Source organism: Tauraco erythrolophus, chromosome 2 (assembly GCF_009769465.1).
Source record: "Tauraco erythrolophus isolate bTauEry1 chromosome 2, bTauEry1.pri, whole genome shotgun sequence".
In the NCBI taxonomy this organism is placed as follows: domain Eukaryota; kingdom Metazoa; phylum Chordata; class Aves; order Musophagiformes; family Musophagidae; genus Tauraco; species Tauraco erythrolophus.
Window position 1 is genome coordinate 15,907,710 of NC_141466.1, and position 19,059 is coordinate 15,926,768.

Genomic DNA, 19,059 nt, shown 5'->3' on the forward strand with positions numbered 1-19,059 from the left:
ACTTAAATACTTTTAGATTCTTCTATTTAAGTGATACAAATGAAAGTCAGCATCAGACAACAAGTTTTTACAGTAACTATTTTAGTCAGAGTAGTCGATTGTTGTGACCTTTCATCCAAAAATATCCTTTAAACACCTGGAATCGCTCTGCAAGTATGCTACCGTGGTTACCTTGTTTTAAATGTTTGAGAGGTTTGGGACCGTAGTCACTTGCAGGACTGCATTTAGGGCAGATCGCTCAGATTAAAGTTTTTCTACTGTAAGCAATGCATTTTATTTGATAGCCGCTTGTACTGGATGGAAGAGCTTGATTATGGCAGCCACATGTTTTATTATGATGTTCTGAATAACACCGTGCATCACATTTTGGGATACGTATCAGTAGAAGAACAGACGAGGAGCTACTGCACCTGCAACGTGGCAGAAGCAGAGCTAGGAAGACCTATGAGCTTAGATGTGTCTGACTCCAAGAATCCTCAGCTGCTCTTTATCAGAGGAAGCAATGAAATATGGGCCTCAGATGTGGATGGTTGCCACTGCTGGAGAATTACCAAAATACCAAGTTTTCAAGGTCTGAGTGCTCTGTTACGTTTCTAGGTAGTTTGTGATTCTTGCTGTCTCTTACATCGTACAATGCTCATCTCAGCAAAATAACATTCATGAAGCACCTTCTTTATAAAATTGATTTATTTATAGACAACATGGGCAAAATGTTTGTGTTCTTTGTTTCCAGTTGTTTACAGTGTCGACATAAACTAGGAGAAAGAGCAGTGTGAGGCTATTTACCAATGCAAGTATGTATCCTACTAAGATGTAAATCAAATGGAGAACCTACAGCCTCAAATGCTACCTGTCAATAGATTTCGCTTCTAGGATTAACGCATTATTTTGCTAGGGTTTCATATTAGATACACCTACTACAATTTATCTCAACAAATAGATACAATACCACCTCTAGTTATGCCTGAAAGTGACATTGCAGACTTCAATATGTGGGGAGGGTGCTTCATGCACATAGGGTCTTGTATGACAATTTATCTATGTTGCACTTGTAACGGTAACACTTAATCTTGGTTGCTCAGTTTTCAGCTCGATTCTGGAGGAGTGCTGCTAAAGCTGTTCTGTTACCAGAGGAGCTGTCTTAACTGTTCCTGGGAAATGGCAGAGCACTGTGGTTTTCATCTTGGAAAAATGATGAAAGTTTCTATGGACAACTTTTGCTCTTGTGTTTTATTTCTGGTGTTTGTGAATTGAATCACAGTTCTCATGACTATGGATAATAAAAAGCCTTCAAATCTACACTTGTGAACTGAAATAACAGTGTCTCAGCTTCATGAGATCTATTGGAAAGTATAAGAAATCTCTTTTCCAGGGAAGGTCTTTGAAGATATGGTATGAACGAGACACTGACCTGTATTGACTCACTGTGAATACAAGCACCCATCTGCTCTGGTAAAATTGGCTGCTCAGTGTTTATTCTGAAGCTTAACTATACAATGTTTCCCTACAGGTGAGAAAATTAGCAGCTTGACTGTAGATAAGAAATTTATATACTGGAGCATTGAAATGGAGGAATACACTGAAATTTGGCTAGCAAATAAAGAAAGCACAAGACACTTTCTTCAGAAAAGAGTGAATCATAAGCTGAAAATCTTAGCCTACAGCTCGGCGGAGCAGTTGTATCCAGGTAGAGGAGATTTGGGTTGTTCCGTAAATGTAACAAATATTTTTCAGAGCATGTATTTGAGTTGTAGATCATGCTATCTGTGTGTGCTGGCTCTTGTAAAGTATGCTTTATGGATTCAGGAACCTTCCAGAGGGAAACATTTTTAAAAGGATAAATATAAGGGCTGGCCTTGTGCTGGATCACATGGAAGGTCATCATGATGAATATTGCCTGTGTTTCAAAGGCTCAGATTGTTAATGCCAAACCATGCGTATTTTCAAAGTTGTGTCAGACCTAGAGATTTAGAAAAGGTGTTGCACATTAAAGCACAGAAAAAGAGCAAAAGTGTCCGCAAAGTGTTGTAGCAAAAATTTGATAATGGTCCCTGTTATGATACAGATTTCTGGTTTTGTTCACAAGTTTGCAAAGCTGAAAAAAAGGTGGTCTGCCCTTCCAAAGACAAAGAGATAAGAACTGTGCTTACTGAAATAATTTATAAAGAAGTACTTGAGAGGCAATTACAGCTTACATTGTAGTACACCCAGGCAGCACTTAAAAATACAAATGTTTTAAACAAACCTTTGTAGAATGATAATGAAAGAAATAAAAACTAATTTTAATAGAAAGTTAGGATTCATGGTAACTGAAAGTATTATCTTTGTAAATGCAGAGATTTAGAATAACTAGTAGCATGATGAATACATTCAAAATAATTCTTCAACTTCATTTTTGCATAAAAATCTGACAAATACACAAGAGAATATTTTAAGAGGATAGACTTGTTGGAATAAAACAATTTCATGCTGTTTTGGGCAGCCAGTAGAATTGCTTTTGCTTGCAGCTGCTCTGACCAGTGCCCAGGTTCTTCTTACCAGCACTTTGGGCAAGTTTGTTCCCATGAGATCTGTGTGGGCTTGGCCCTGGTGCAGGAGCCTGGTTTGGCCCTGGTACAGAATGTACCAATCCCTATCCCAAGGGACAGGGTTTCCTGCAAGAGCCTCAGGCTGAGCTGGTGCAGAAAGGGAAGAACTGAATTTCAGTCCAAAGGGATTATTTCTACCCGGAGATCCCCACAGAGCTCTTCTTATTTACATTCACCACTGCAAATATATTTGGATGAATACACAGCCTTGGCATTTGGGTGAGGGTAGCAGGGAGGCAATGCACAGAATTATTCACACAAGTTTAAGATAAAAGTAAATGAAGTACTAAAATAAGAAAAAGAACTATTTTCTTCTCCTTCTTAGTACTGAAAGCAAACGGTGTGTATGTGAAAAAGCAACGTTTGCAAAGACCAGCTGGGTTGACTGACATGCTTTTTCTTGCTCTAGTGATGAGAGCAAGGAGTACTACTAGAGTTTCTTTTCATTCTAACCTATTTAATTGCCATCCAGAGATGTGATGTCAGTTGATCATTTAACACATCAGAAGTACTCAGTTAAAATTATTGTCCTGTCACAGATTCTGTGAGAGAATGATTTATCTTCAGGGTTAGGAGGAAGGGGACTGAATATGTAGTGAAGGATTTTCTTGTCAGGGTAAACACATTTCTATGGAACTGCCTGACAGAAACTTTAACTCTGAAAATGACTCAGTTCTTTATTCCATCTGGGACTTTTCCCATAGGAGTTTTACTGCTTTGAGTAACTGTAAAATTGACAGATTCAACCTTACTTTTATTTCTGTTGAACAGATCTCTTTATTCTCCTTCCCTTATATGCATGGACCTGCCTTTAGTAGGAATGGCAGGGTTGCTCACTTAGAGAGACAAGATCTCAACCATGTTGAGAGTTCTGGCCTAAGGGCAGACTTTTGTCCTTGTACCATCTTCTTTATGCACGCACCTTAATATTTTCCTTCTTGGCAGCAAGTCCATTTAATATATTTTTAATTTGTTTTGAAAAAGTACCTCAGGTGATGAGAGGTTTTCTTTTGTTATTTTTTGTTTACTGTCAGAGAGTGTAGTTATCTCCCTATAGGCCCCTTTTCTCCTTCTGAAATTTGTCTCCTCTTTCCCTGTTGTTATTATGAACCTTACACATGAAAAGCTGTTTGGAAGAAAAGAGAGAACATTTGATTTCTAAAGAAAGGTACTCTCTGTTCTGCATATCTGTCTTTCCTGTGACAAGCAAGTTTGGACTCATCAGTGTGTACTGCACTTGATAATACAGCAACCAGGATCTGGATTTCCAAAGTATTTAGGTGCTTAAAGAAGAAGCTAAATTCTTTAGTAAATCTGTACCTTTAGTAAATCTGTATCTTATAAAAAATAAATGAGACTTTACTTTGATGACTGCTATTTTTGTGTCCATGAAAATAATCTAATAAAGTACATTTAGGTGGGATTATTTTTCTGTTTCTGTTTGTGAAAGCAGAGAGAATAATTTGTGGTTATGCTTTCTCGTAGGAATGGTGGTGGAATCCCATGCAAGTTTGGATTGGTCCAGCAGTAACTATTTTTTTTTTAAATTTTTTGATGTCTTTCCTAGATAAAAGATGCCTGATGCTATTGCCAGACATGGAGAAACCCATTATCATTGATACAACGAACACCAGTTTTACGTTAAGCTTGCCATCTGTCACACCACAGCAGCTATGCCCCAGCATATCGCAGCCTACCCCAACATATCTGGTATTTCTTGGACAAATGACTAACAACCGCAGGAATTCAAGTTACAATTTGTCTGCTTTACAGCAAAAGACATTGGTATGGCTATTTTGAAGGAAAAATGCACTTGATATCATATATAAACAAGGACTGTGATATCACTTCTAGTCATTTTATAAACCATTCTGTAACTTTCTATCCAGGAGCTACTCCATCGCTACATCCTCAACAGTAATTCCTCTTTCTGTTTGGTATTTGTTAAGCCATAGATTCCTTAGCTTTCCTTTGTGCAAGTACTCCTCTACTTTTTAACATGTGTTTGCTAAAATCCTGTTGAAATGGGTCTTCAGTTTCTACTTGTAAAAAGAGCAGTTGTGGTTGATATTAATCTGTTTAAATAACTCTTGACTCTGTCCATGGTCCATATGGTTTGCCTTTATGTGTTTTGTGGTAGTTGTACTTGCCTTAGTAATTTTTTCTTCTGTTACATTTTTTTGGACTTTGCCATTTCCAATTTAAGTACCAGTCACTGAGCAATGTGCTGTTGTAGCCATTCTAATTGCACCTCAGCTTGTTTTTTAGTGTTTTCTGTGGTGACCTATTGCCCAAAACGTAATTTTAACATTCTTTTTTAAACACTAAATTGTATTAGAAAACAAAAGCACTACTGTATTATTTTTTAACACTCATTTCATTGACAGATGATAAGTGTGATATATGACTCTCTTTTTTAAGAATACGTTTATTATCTGATTTCAAATTACAGGAATTTCAGAGTCCTATTGCTGTCATAGACAATCTACAGCCATTTTCAAGTTACGTCATGCAAGTCGCAGTGAAAAACTACTATTCAGATCAGGAAGTTCTGCCTATGGGAAAAGAGACACTTGGCACAACTCTGTATGGAGGTTTGTTTTACATTTTATTCTGATTTTGAACAGAATTCTCACCTCAGTTAAAGGAAGGTGTGTGTAAGTTTGGGTTGAAAATCAGAAAGCAAAGACATTTTCTGCTTGATATGTAATCTGCGTAGATGTTCACAAGGTTTTGGCAACCAGACTTGATGAAGAAGACATGTATGCATTTAATGCTTTTGCTCATCAGCTTCCTGAGGAAAGATTATGGTTAAAAGTGGCTAAACAGTTGCAGTTTCTGCCTTGGACCACACTTCAATAAATTGTGTTGAATGTACTTGTGGTTACGTATGTTTAAATATGTGCATTATGTATTCAGGCAGCATTAAGGTTTTTCCCCTTGGCTTGACATTATTCTCATAATTACTGTTTCTTGTAGTAATGTGGATTTGGTTTATTGTGAACCAGGCTGAAAAGACAACACTTCATTTTTACTTCTCTTGGCCTGAACACCAATAGCAGATTTTTAGCTGGTTTCAAGAATTTTGATGTATCCTTCTCAGTCCCTTTCACACTAGAAGAAGAAGGCTAGGAGTACTGCCTTGAACTTGAATGTTCACTGTGTCATTAAGACAGAGAGTGGACTGGTTAGGGTTTACCTAAAAATAAATATGTCAATGAAGGTATCCAATTATGGCAGAAGGAGGCTAAGAAACTTGGTGGGAATGAATGGGTGAGAGAGGTATGAGTGGAAGCAAGAGGCCAGGATATGATGGCAAAGCAGCCAAATGTAATTGTGTTTAAGTGGAGCTACCTCTGTGCTCTGTGATGAGGTGTCACCTGCTGATGCAATGGAAGAGGACAGGGACAAGAGCTTGTAGCAGGGCCTAAGGGAGCAGATAGCTGCCGCCTAGAAAAGGATAACAGGAGCACAGCTCACTTTCTGGAAAAGCAGGAAGCGTTCACAAAGTGACAAGCCAAGGCTACATTTGGGGAAAACCAGAACATACTGCTGTCCGTAAGAGACAAGATGCAGTGCAAGTGAAAGACGTATTTTATTGTAGAGGTTTCCCCTTGAGTACAAAGTTGCTTTTGAAAAAAAGAATGAAAAACTAAAGAAAAGAGAAGAGAAAACTTGATCAAGAGCATCTAAACTCTATAAAGCTTGTTATTCAAGTTGGTTCTTGATTATTTTAGAGCTGGGCCTGTAGTTCTGTAGCATGTCTAGTTTATAACGCCAGTTTTCACCTCACATAATACATATGTGTGTTGTATTACCTGATGATGTAGCTCAAGAAATGTGTCTAGTCTAACACCTCCTCCACTTCCTGCTTCGAGTGTGTGATTTTGCAAATTTCCCATTCTGTTGTTACACTCCAAAGGACTGTCCATCTCTTCAGTGCTCTCTTAGAGAACTCAGTCATGTTAAACACACTTGTTTTCTTTAGGGCACACTTTCCAGAACAAGAAGTGAGGGACTTCTGTAACACTTCTGCTGTTAATGTGTAGCCTGTGTTACATTATGGGGGATCTGTAACTCCACTCAGCACACACTGATTATCCACCTGACCATAGGGAGATATGATTTTGCCTGATCACTGGTATATTTCTTACTGTGTCTTCTCTTGCATTTGTCCTTCACCCTTTACCTTCATAGTTATCCTCTCCACCCTGTTCTGGAGTTTCCATTGAAGAACATAGATCTGGTGCTACCTCAGTTCCCTAACCAAATAGAAACCAGAAATGCTATTTTTCTTTGTGGATTCAGCCCTCTGTTTGAGTTCAGAACTACTGACTGCTCATCTTGTCATACTTAATGAAACTTGTGGCATGTCATAGAGAGGAAACTCAACTCTCTGCTGCACTTTAATGCAGACTTAGGTGCTGGCAGTGAGTGCCATGATGTCTCCCATCTGTCCTTGAAGACAACATGGCCCAGAAGCTTTCCTCAAATACCACAAGGGATACTGGGATTCACAGGCAGCCTGAGTTCAAGATGTTCTTATACTTTGAGAATACTCCTAGTCTGAGCTAGATGCCTTCTGTGGTTGGAAATACCTTAATTAGGGCAGGAAGAGTCTTCTGCTCACTCCCTGCTTCGCTCTGCCTGTTTGCAATTGTGGGGCAGGTACTGTCCCAGTTTCCCTGAAGCTCTTGGTATCTTCCAGAAAGAAAAGGATCATCTGAAGATGCATGCTATGCCTTTTCCTGTGTTGTGTTGTCTTGCCTTGTAACCCAACACAATAGAAGTACCTTGCTCAGCACTTTTTCTTGTTTTGCACCTGTATGTGTGCACACGCGCACTTGTATTTGTCTTCATGCAGACTTGCCTTTGTGCTGCTCTTCAGATAATTTTCTCATCGCTGGAGTGATGCTGCTGGACTCACTTGATGAAAACGTGGAAAAATATAATGAGAGCTAGCTATTCCCTGCAGTATGCAAAGCACTTGCTCGCTCTTCTGTTGTGTCAGATTTACTCTGCAGCTGTGCTCCATTTATTGTGCCTGACGTCACCATCCAGGGTCAGCTTGATCCACAGAAACTCACCACTTGCAGAGCCATCAGGTACCTCTGATAACACCAAAGTCAGCCAGGCAGAATTATAGCCAAGCCTACATGGCAGCCTATGTGTGTTTTGCAGGAAAGACTAGGGAGATGGTATCTAGGGATGATTTCTGTTGAACTCATGGTGTTGTGGAAATGCTATAGCCTCCACTTTCACTAGTTTTCTTGCCTGGCTCTTGTCCTGCAGAGTTGGAGCAGTTCTCTGAGAGAGGGTGAAGAAGTGAAATTGAGAGGCACAGTAGCACCTGATCCTTGGGCATTATCTCTCTTAATCCAGCTACAGGAGGGCTGGCTTGTCCTGGTAGCAGTCACATTTTTCCCCTTAAGAAAGCCTCTGTTTAAGATGAACCTCTTTTCATCTTTCAAATGAAAGTGGAACAAGAGGTACAGGTACACTACCACTCTTCTTTTGGGATCCAGAGATGCTGTACTTTGGAAAGTCTCTTCCAATCATGGAAGGTGTTTTTTTGTCTTAACAGTTAGATCTCTTAGCATGTGCAGCATCAAGCAAATAGGTTCTCATCCTATGTGGTTCTCTGAATATTATGAGTACATTCCTAAAGAGTCTATGGTAAAAAAGAAAACTGGCCTATGATAAGTAAATTTCAATTCTTTGCATGGGAATCTACATTTGTATTGTAAAATTTGTATGACATATTGATTGATTAAGATTGAATGCTATTGGGATGTGGTAAGAATTCACACCATTGCTTCTTTGTGTGGTAAACTGAGCCATCCTACAGCAATGTACACCCTTTCAGTGGTGAAACACAAAGGTAACATATGAAATACGAGACTGGGTCATTCTGCTGAAATTAGATTTTTCAGTCTCAAGTTAAGATGAAACATGAAACTCAGAATAGGCTTCTCTAGTTGGGACAAAATAAAATGTCAGGATCAAAATAAAGTCCTAGACAAAAAATTAAAAATAACCAAAGTATCAGAACACACCAGCCACCAGACCTTGAGCGTTTTTAGTATGTGTGTGTATCAGCATTCAGAGATTTTCACAATTTGTTGAAAAATTTCTAACCAGCTGTAAATAGAATGTATATGCGTCCTGACACTTATGTTCTCAATTTCATGAATCTAACAGCTAGTTTAAATTGTAATCAGATGCTGATAGAGCCTCTGGAAGCGTGTACGCTATTTCACACCTCTGAAGCTGTGTGAATTCCCTCTGTCTTCCCCTCAATTCTGTCACGAAATGAAAGAAGCTTGGATTAATCTGTACTTTCCAACCAATAGCAAGATCGTGGGAATGAAAAAGAAAGGGAGACAACTTGGAAAAATGATTGCATTGCTCTTGCCACAGAGTGTCACTCTTACTCCACATGTTTTAGCTAGTGAAATGAGAAATTTGTCTTTACGAGTCTAGCTTCTGCACATTTCACTTAAATAATATGCAGTCTTGCTACTAGGACATAAATTATACCATATGTACTCATCATTCTGATATGTTGGGAACACAGATATTGTAATGACTCGTAAACTTTTTACTTATCTGTACAGTTCAATAGGAAAAAAGAATTTTTAATGTAGAGTTGAGGAGTGTCATATATTATTTCAGTCTGTGATCTCAAAGCTTCAAAGGAAGGGTTGATTTTTCCAAAACTATTAGTGAGTAACCAGCTGGCATGGACATCAGACCAGCAACCCAGTTTCTTGCTTACACAGCTCAGCCAGACCATGTATTTCTGAGCAAAATTGTAAATGATGGAGAACAATGCTGAGTTTTGGGGTTTCTGCCTGCAGACTTTTCTATTCAGGAAAAGACTTTCCAATTGGAATAGTGCATAGGTACTTTTTCTAGTGCATATCCAAGTAAGCACCATACTAAACTCGTGTCTGAGACCCTGATTAGGAAACAAAGAGAGAGCAGGAATTTAGTGATACGACTACAAATGTAGAGGTATAGGACAGCAGCTGTTTTTTTTTTTTGTTTGGTTGGGGTTTTTTTGTCTGCTTGTATGGTAGAATAGCCAAGGAGACACTAAAAAAGTCTCTCAAGATATTTTGAACTTGTCTGCAACTGACTGACTATACAAGAACATCAGTTTTAACAAGAGTAGAGTGTCAGTCCTGTAAATGGATCATATTCACTTTTTCTTTCCTCAGTGACATTTCTTGACTTCTCTAAATATAAACAAAAAACCCTCTAGTGAGATCTGTACCTGAAAGGAGATTAATTTTTCTTTCTGTTTCAGTACCAGAGGCAGTTGATTCCCTTAAGGCAGTGGTTTTGTCTGACACCACCATCAACATATCTTGGAGTGAACCTTTGAAGCCAAATGGACCTCTAGAATCCATCCGCTATCAAATCTCTGTCAATTTATTATCTACTGTCCCAGAGACACCCTTGAGAAAAAGTGAATTTCCAGATGGGACACTTGAGTGGTCTGTCAGTGGGCTCCAATCAGAAACAAACAATTTATTCAAGGTATAATTATAAGCAGCTCTACCTGTTTGTTCACTGACTTGCAAATCTTTAGACTCCTCTTCTGTAAAGTTATATATATGTGTGTTTTCAAAATATAGGTTCAAAACTTGGCAGACTTTTCTCAGTCCTTTAGTCTTAAGGAACATTAAACATTTATTCCTACATAGATTGTTCAGATTAAATCCTTAGAACTGAGATCTTTTCTATTTGGGGAGCACATCATGAATCTCAAGAGTAAATAGGAGTTTCTATTGCAAACCTGCTGTTACTGCCCTGAAACTTCATGCAACATGCTGAAAGAGAGTCAAGTGATGGATAACTTCTGTTCTTAAAGGAACTGTGAAGCACTAGGTGTAGTGCAACAAATAGGGCTATGTAAGTGCGAATGGGTCATGGCCAAAAGATAAGGGCTTTTCTCAGGAAAGCAACATACCTGAAAATTTAATAAAAGACAAACCCCTATATATTACATTGAGAGCAGACTCAGTTATTTTGCCAATTGCTGCTTTTGCTTTAATAAATAATTTCTCACTTAGAAAAAAATATCTTAGTCCAATAAACCAAAAAGTATCATATCCATAGAGATACAGATGATGACTGAATTAATAGTTGACAGATCCTGTCTTGCCGTAGTCACATTTTAAATAAAAGTATATTATAAAATATGCATGCAAAGTTCACAACAAGAACAATATATCAGCGTTGACACTTTAACAAAGGCAGAGGAGTAACAATGACTTAAAATACAAGTAAGGGCTTGGCTATTTGGTGGCCTTTGAAGACAATTTCTAGAGTCAAGATTATTGAAGGGCGATTGCAAACCTTTTAATTTTAGATTTCATTGAAATATGATACCACCAGTACAACAGAAGAAGTAGTTTATTCCACTGTCCAGGCAAGTCATAGACAAAGGAAGATAGGAAATACAATAATAGGCCAGTCCCAGACTAGCTAGCAGAAGCAGCAGAATGAGATATCCATCAGCTGCTGCAGTTCATGTGAATTCCCACATCAGCATTGCACAAAAACTTTGGTGACTTGTGAAGTTATGCTGGGCTATGAACAGTGAGAGCTGAGGGGCAGACATATCAGCCCAGCTGTCAGACTCAGAACAGCTAGGGCAGGGGAAGCACCATCCTGAATTAATGTCAGCATTACCTGCCTGAGCACATGTCATTGCCATAAGAACAAGCAAAAAAGAATAACTTAACGTGGAGACAAAATCAAGAAGGTGGAGGAACCAAAGGAATTCAAAGTAGCAAGGGCTAAAAAGGCAGTTGGAAAGGCTCTGTTAGTATGTTGGAGAGGAAAACAAAAGGAAGAATAGGTTACAGTAGCTAGTGCTTTTTTTTTGTTTAGTTTTTAGTAACAGGAGTCTTGTGACTCAGTATTTAACACAACTATATGAAGACAATGGTAGCACAACAGATCAGGAGAAGGAAAGAGCACGTTAAAGAGTATGTAGGTTATATATATTTAAGTCAACAGCATTTTATGACCTTAAACTACATAAGTAGCTGGTTAAAAATGGCCTATGAATGTTCATAATTATCTTCTGTAACTTTCGGAAGAACAAAAGTCCCATAGAACTACCAAAAAAAAGCCACACTTAGCTTCAAAAAGGAGATTATAAACCACTTTCTGTAACTTCAGTACCTGAAGTTATTTTAAGGACATACACAGTTTTACTAGGACTATATTAGGGCAAATATAGGTATTATTAAGACTGTATCAGGTCAAAATGATAAACAGTTGTTGTACAAGCATCTAGAGGGTAACAGAGGAACAAGAATGTCCAGTGTGGATTCTTAAGAACAAAACATACTGTTTCTCACTTTACAGATGAAGGGTTAAAAGGAAAACAACAAATAATGTATCTGAACAGCAGGACTATCACCAGAGTGACAATTTCAAAAGCAATTAAATAAACATGTTGTCTGCAGAATGCACACTGCGTGCATCACATACAGTGAGAGAGTGGTTATCAAAGTTCCCCCATGGGCTGAGAGGATGTTCAGCTGATGGCTGGAGGGGATCTGCTCTATCCTTAATTTGATTTTGTGCTTTTGTTAATGATTGGATGGTAAAATACCTACATACCTATATGTATGTATGTAAGTATACGTACCCAAACATCAGTCATATTTGATTGCAATTAGTGGAAGGCAGTGTGCTAAGGCATCTCCTCACCTTGCATTTTTATGATTCTTAAACACTGCCCAGTGACATCTGTATGCCTGTGTAAGAGCTTGTGGGATTTAAGAAAGCTCTAGAGACAGAAGAGTTTTGGTAGAAAGATGAAATGAGAAACCAAGACGAGTCTCTGAGGAAGGGCAATCTAGGCAGTGAACATCCAGCCTAAATGTGTGTAAAATGTCACAGCTGAGAGACTCATAGTATTTCTACACCTATATCTATATTGCCTGAATATTGTCTTGTTGAAAACAGCTAGTCTTCCAAACACTCTGAGTTGCTAAAGCCACCTTTCCAACTGGTCTGATACCGTACAGTTCATCTGTTTCCTGACTAGGTTCTTGCTTTTCATCCTGATGAGAACTGGTTTTCTGAAAGCATCCCTGTTATTGCAAAAACTTTTGAGACTCCAGCTGCACCTGTCAATATAGTTCCCAGGAATACCAGTTTCCAGCTAGAGTGGAGAGCTCCTCTGCACGTCAATGAAACCAGCTTCTGGTTTGAGCTGTGTGAGGTAAAAATACCCCTTAGTTTTTTTCCAAATCAGAGCAAATTTAACCAACTTTGTCCTGGTGAGTAGGACAGGGTGGCAAGATGTGTATGAAGAGCCTGAGTGGTTAATCTGGGCATGGTGACGTCAGTCTTAGTGGCTCAGAAGGAGCAGGGTGGAGGCAGTGTTTGCCAGGAACAAGGGGGAGTGCAGCTGTAGCATTTAATACTCCATAGTGCCAAAGGACATCCTGGATGACCCCAACCGAATTCCTCCCAGGTCTCTTGTTTCAGTAGAGTCCTCTCCCTCTTTCCTCACTGCCCTCCCTCAACCTGGCTTGTAGCTACAAATCCTATGTCTGCCCTGCACAAGAAAGAGAAGAAAAGAGTTTTCAGTTTTAAATATCAGCTACAACCTAGTATCTGAATTTTATTTTCCTGTGATAGAGGTTGGAAGAAAATGCCAGAGAGAAAAATGAGTCTGGTAGTGCAGACTGTGGAAGTAGGTGCTGCAGTCACAGCAGAAGGATGGAAGCTTCAGATTTTAGTGTCTGGGCCACCGGACACAGAAACTGTTATGTGCTAAATTGGATCACGTAGATTCCTTAATACAGATAATCAAATTCATTAGGCCTACACCAAACATTTCCCATCTGTCCTAAAAAAAATGTCACAGCACAATTCCACTAAATTGCCTCGTTTCAATTGCATCATGGCAAGCTGAACTCACAGGTACGTCATGGTGATCCAGAAATACAAGCTGCACAGAAATAAGCAAGGGGAAGGCTCCTTTTGGCTGTAGAAAAGGGTCACTTAATCTGTTGTCCTTTGTGGCTGCCAAGACTTGTAGCTCTCCTGAAAGCAAAGAAAAAAACTAACTTTTGTGTCCTTGGTCTCTAAGAGGACAAAGTCCCGTGATTGAGACAGCACGTGCATAATCTCTCCCCTAAGATCTTGAAAGATGGCAAAGTAGTTAATCTACCCAGGAATAGAACTATGACATGCTTTCAGCAGAGTAACAAAGTTGATCATGATGGTGTTTTATTTTTCCAGTGGCAAACAAAACGTGACTGGTTTTCTCCTGTAAGCACTACGTGCACAACAGATCATGTTTACACATGCAATCTCACAGGAACTCTTCCTTCAACCAACTACTTTGTAAGAGTAACAGTAGTTTATATTACAGGAGTAAAAAGCACTTCTTCTTCAACAAGCTTTAAAACTACAGGTAAGCACTTAATGTAGCGTAACAAGATTTTAAGACTACTTTCAGGATGCGTATATTCAAACACAGTATTTTGTAAAATTTAGCATGCAATTTTCTTACACAAAAACCCAGTAATTATGCGTCTTTGCAAAATAAATAACACAATATCGTATTTACAAAAGTAATAGGGTGAGAGAAATGAAGTTCACTTCCAAGTGGAACAGAGGAAAAGAGTGAGGGAAACTGAAATGAAATGCCTATATGCACGTGAACTCATAACTATTAGTGAAAGGCTTCATGTGAATGAAAATTTTGAAATCTGTCTATTGCAAAGAGAAGACCAAAGATTCATTTTTCATTGAGACATAGATCCTCCATCCTTTTGTATGTCTGAATACCCATGTGCACATCTAAATTTTTCTCTGGTCGTTAGCCCTTTGTCTTGCTATAAACACATTTTAAGTGTTCTGTTTTTTCCTCCGTTTGGCCTAAGCTGGTGTTCCTGGTAAACCAGGAGTTCCAGAAAAAGCAGAAGACACTGAAAACTCTGTGCAGTGGGAAAAGGCTGATGACAATGGAAGCAACCTGACCTACTATATCTTAGAAAGCAGGTAAGCTACGTGTGTAGACAATCTTCCCATAAGGAGCAGCCCAGAATCTGGATGTGCGGGGGCTTTCAGTTTGGCTCTGATGGGAAGAGTGAAATATTGATGATGAAAATGGCTCCTCTGATGGCATGTCTTTCTCAGGTAAACTAAGTAGCCATCATTTCCAGAAATTCCTGGAAAACGTAGAAGAAAGTATGCACTAACAACATTTCCAGACCAGCCCTGAAATACAGGGATATAATTGGATATATTAGTGAATTAGAAGATTTGGAGATATCTTTAAATCACAAATTTCAAGCATTGTAGTACATATCCTTAGCTAAATTATACGTAGAAATATTTTAGTGTTCAGAGGATTCATAGAAAGGCATTATAAAGTGACCAGAAAGAATAATAAGGTATTTCCACCAACATGGAATGACTAGGTCTTTTTTAAAGTGCTCTGTCATCAAATACAGATTGCCTGAAGTATACATGTCACACTCATTAGGCATCTATAGAGTCCCAGTTCACACTTATTCCTGCGCTGGCATTGGAAGGACTGAATGGACAGCATAGAGTGTATTGTTGTGGATAGCGACTTTGAAACTTCTAATTTTTTGACCATCACTCTGTGGTCTGTTTGGAGACCTTCTGATGGAGGAGTCTGTTTAAGGCAGTCAGTGCAAGGCTTAGTTAATGCATTACTTAAAAATATTTTGAGATATTTCTATGACATTGTTTGAAATCAGGATTGATGGAGGGAAACAATTTTTTAAACTCGGTTTTTATTTCTTCTTCCTCACTTAACTCTGTGCTTATGAAAGCTAAGGACTGAAAGTGCTATGGAGCTGAGCATACTTTACCTATGTAAGTTTTCACCCAGACATATCTTCTTGGTGCTATAAGCTTTCTTCATACAGTTCTGTGAGCATACAGCAGCAGTGATGTTCGTGCTATGAGACCACAATGATTTTGATATGTCAACAGCCAGTTTGTACTGGCTTGCTGTGGATGAGTAAAGAAAGTACAGTCCCTGGGTCTGTGTCAGGGTTGTGCTTTAGCCTCTGTGTTCTCCAGGTTTCAACTTCTTATTAATCTCTGGAATCATAATGCATCACTGAGTTTGTTTGTTTGTGTTTTTTTTTTAGTTTAATGATATAAGATTTTCTCCTGCAATTTGTATGTGCACAGTTTTTAACTGAATTTCACTTTGAGCCTGATGGTTCTTTTACGACAGGTAGAAAAATGTTAAGTCAGTTGCATAGTATTCCAGAAAATATTTACATCGTCCTTTGAAATAACCCATTTTTCATACAGCTTTAGCAGGGATATGTACACACCAAGAACATGAACATATAGTTTTCCTATGTCTTTCTGGTTTAGAAGTGTTTGACCTTTTTTTCTACATTGAAGTGTGTTGGGAGAATGATTGACATGCTCATGAAGGTCATTTCACATGAAATATTACAGTCCTGTGTGACATGAAATGATATTTCAGATATGGCCTTTCAAGTTTAAATACATAGTCTTCTTTCGGTTGGTGAATAATCAGATCTGAATTTATTGTGAGCAATCAATCTCAGTCCAATGGGGAAAGGACTGAGAATATACGCAGCAGTCAGCAGATACTGTGGGACACTGGCTAGCTAAAGAATTGCGTCTTCCCTGCCAATGACTTGCTTCCTGTTTAGCTTGTGAAACCTGATGCAAAAGAGCCACTGAATTACTCTGAGCCCAGGAAAGCAAAGACCTCTAACAGGACACAAAAACAAATGTTTATTTTTTTTCTGAAAGCTAAATAAGAAGGTTTTGAAATCTTGGCTGTGAGATGTACACTAAAACGTTCTAGCATTTCATTTCCAACGCCAAGCTAAAGATGTGTAATTCCTAGCATTGCGGAAATGGCATGGTACAATTTTCTGCTCCGTAGCCAAAACCTCATGACCAGATTGAGCTTTCAGGTGGTTAGAGAGATGTTGTGAAGGCCGTGGAACTGAAGCAAAGAACAGGGAGGAAGCAGTAAACTACCCTCACTGCGTTAATGACATACTTGTGTTATTTTGCTGTGCCTGTTGCAGGAAGCAGTCTCACACCACCAGCAAAGCGACGTCCTTGTGGGAGGTGGTTTACAATGGCTCCTGTGATAGTATTTGCATGTGGAAGGCCAAGAACTTAGAAGGAACTTTCCAGTTCAGAGCAGCAGCTGCAAACGTTCTGGGACTTGGTGAATACAGTGACACAAGCAAGGATATAGTTTTGAGTGAAGGTATGTTCTGCACTTTCTTACTCTGTTAATCAAGTTTTTTATTCAGAATAATCATACCAATTAATGAAGAGACACTTGTTATTTTAATAATGATGCAGCACAGGTGAAGTAGTGTGTCTAAGAGGTAATAAATGGTGACATTTATATGGTGACCTCAGCTGCTAGTGCTCATCCAGGCTCTTTTGCATGGAACAGTGGGCCTGAAATTTGCTTCTGCTCATTTAAACCAGTTTGTCTCTGTGGTCCTGCACACTGCATTACGGTACAATTCTTGAAACAAAGGCAAGCTCCCACACTGGGTAAGGATGCGAGGATTACTTCTTGCCTTCAGCCAGAACGTTAGACCTACACTCTGTGAGTGTTTCTGAAAACTCACCTTGAGTGGTCAAACAGTTTAGTATTTTCTCTTTCTGTGTACACAGTAGGTCATCATCACAGGAATGGCTCAAAGCTGGGGGAGGAGGACTAGTCTGAACAAATATAGACATCTACATAACAGCCTACATGAGAGCTTTGTGTAGAGGAAGACATTTATGCAGCAGGCAGCTCAAGGGTTCTCTCACGTTTTCTCAGCTCCATAGGATTGATAATGTTTGTATTCAGAGTCATTAACCAATTTTCCCCTTCTGTTTGACAGATACTATGATCTCACCAGACATCATCATTGCCACTTCTGCTGTGATGGGAGTTGTTGTGCTGGGCTTGACTGTGGTCATGCTATTTGGTTTTGGTATGTGGCTGAGTCTTTTGCACATCCTTGGTTTGCCAGTCCTTGGTAAAAGGCAGTTTAGATGGTGGGAGATGATCAGTCTCCAGGTTTAGGGAAATGCTGAACAAGCCCCAGGGTGGGAACCAGCAGAAGTTTGTATATTCTCATCCTTTGAGGCCCTAGAGATGGCTGGTTATATTTTCAATATCAAGGACAGGATATCAATTCACTCCATCCTCAGGTATTTCTTGCTGTTGATTCCCCGCAAGGAGAGACCAGGAATACTGAAGGAATTTTGATGTTCCCATGTATCCCTACAAAAGCTTGTACCTTATAATTCTTCAGTTGGATACTGCATTTATTCACCAAAGGGTCTCATTTTTTTCCTGTCAAGTTTTGTCCCTGAAGAAAGGATGTAGAGACTACCCTGACATGTACATGTCCACATGTGATGGTCCTGCCCTCTCGCTCCTCATCCTCTCCCTGAGATACAGCAACAGCTTTTTGGGCTTGGGTCTTGCCACACACAGAAGTGGATGCTTGACTGATTTCTCAGCTCAAGGATCAGTTTTCTGCTTTTTGTGAGAAAAAGACGGTAGCCAGATGGAAATGTCTCGCTTACATGAGCTGCTGAAGGGTCATGTTGAACAGAATAACAAAAAAACTGTAGCCTTTCAGCCTGTTTGCACACTGGGATGCTCTAAGAGCAAAATATCTGATGGTTTGCTTTTCTATTTCAGTATGGCACCACAGATGGAAATCCAAAAAACAAGCCTTGCCTGGACAGATAGTGTTTATCAAGGAAGATAAAGAACTAGCTCAACTCAGGGGAATGGCTGAGACAGTGGGACTAGCCAATGCTTGTTATGCTGTAAGGTATGTCCTTGGAGCAAATTTATTTTCAGGACAAAACCATCTAAGAGGGCTTCCCTGGACTGGTTTTCATCAGTGTACTCATCCCTGACACCTCAAGGTGGAGTTAAGGGCTGCGTCTCCACTGCAGGGCAGGTCTTCTTTGAAGTATGCCCTGCCATGTCAGCTTTCTGGCGTGCCCCCTAGCTGGGATTGGCCCTAGCCCACCCTGCCAGCTCAAGTTGGCAAGAAATGCAAGTGCATGGGGAAGGAAGGAGACCTGGTGTTTTCCAATAGCTTCCAAAACATCCACGCTTCACCTGAGATCCCCTTAAATGTATCTGATAAGGCAAATAGTACCATATTCATTTGAAGAAGAATTCTAATAACATTTCAAACATTCTTAGGTATGAACAAGTGACTAGTATTGCTGTTTTGTAGCACTCTTCCTTCTCAAGCAGAGATTGAATCATTGCCAACTTTTCCTCGGGACAAACTGAATTTACACAAATTGCTGGGAAGCGGAGCATTTGGAGAGGTGTATGAAGGGACTGCAGTAGATATCCTGGCAGATGGAAGTGGAGAATCCAAAGTAGCAGTCAAGGTAATCACAGCTGTGT

General features: G+C 39.4%; 1 protein-coding gene across 1 annotated transcript in view; it reads left to right on the forward strand.

The window, feature by feature from the left end:
* ROS1 (ROS proto-oncogene 1, receptor tyrosine kinase) overlaps window positions 1-19,059 on the forward strand; it is a 76,814-nt gene that overhangs the window by 33,348 nt on the left and 24,407 nt on the right. The window contains 12 exon segments of the mRNA XM_086632120.1: window positions 285-571; window positions 1,511-1,687; window positions 4,156-4,373; window positions 5,041-5,182; window positions 9,901-10,133; window positions 12,664-12,840; window positions 13,869-14,043; window positions 14,516-14,633; window positions 16,691-16,878; window positions 17,516-17,608; window positions 18,328-18,463; window positions 18,881-19,043. Of these exon segments, the coding sequence (XP_086488246.1) occupies window positions 285-571; window positions 1,511-1,687; window positions 4,156-4,373; window positions 5,041-5,182; window positions 9,901-10,133; window positions 12,664-12,840; window positions 13,869-14,043; window positions 14,516-14,633; window positions 16,691-16,878; window positions 17,516-17,608; window positions 18,328-18,463; window positions 18,881-19,043 (2,107 nt within the window).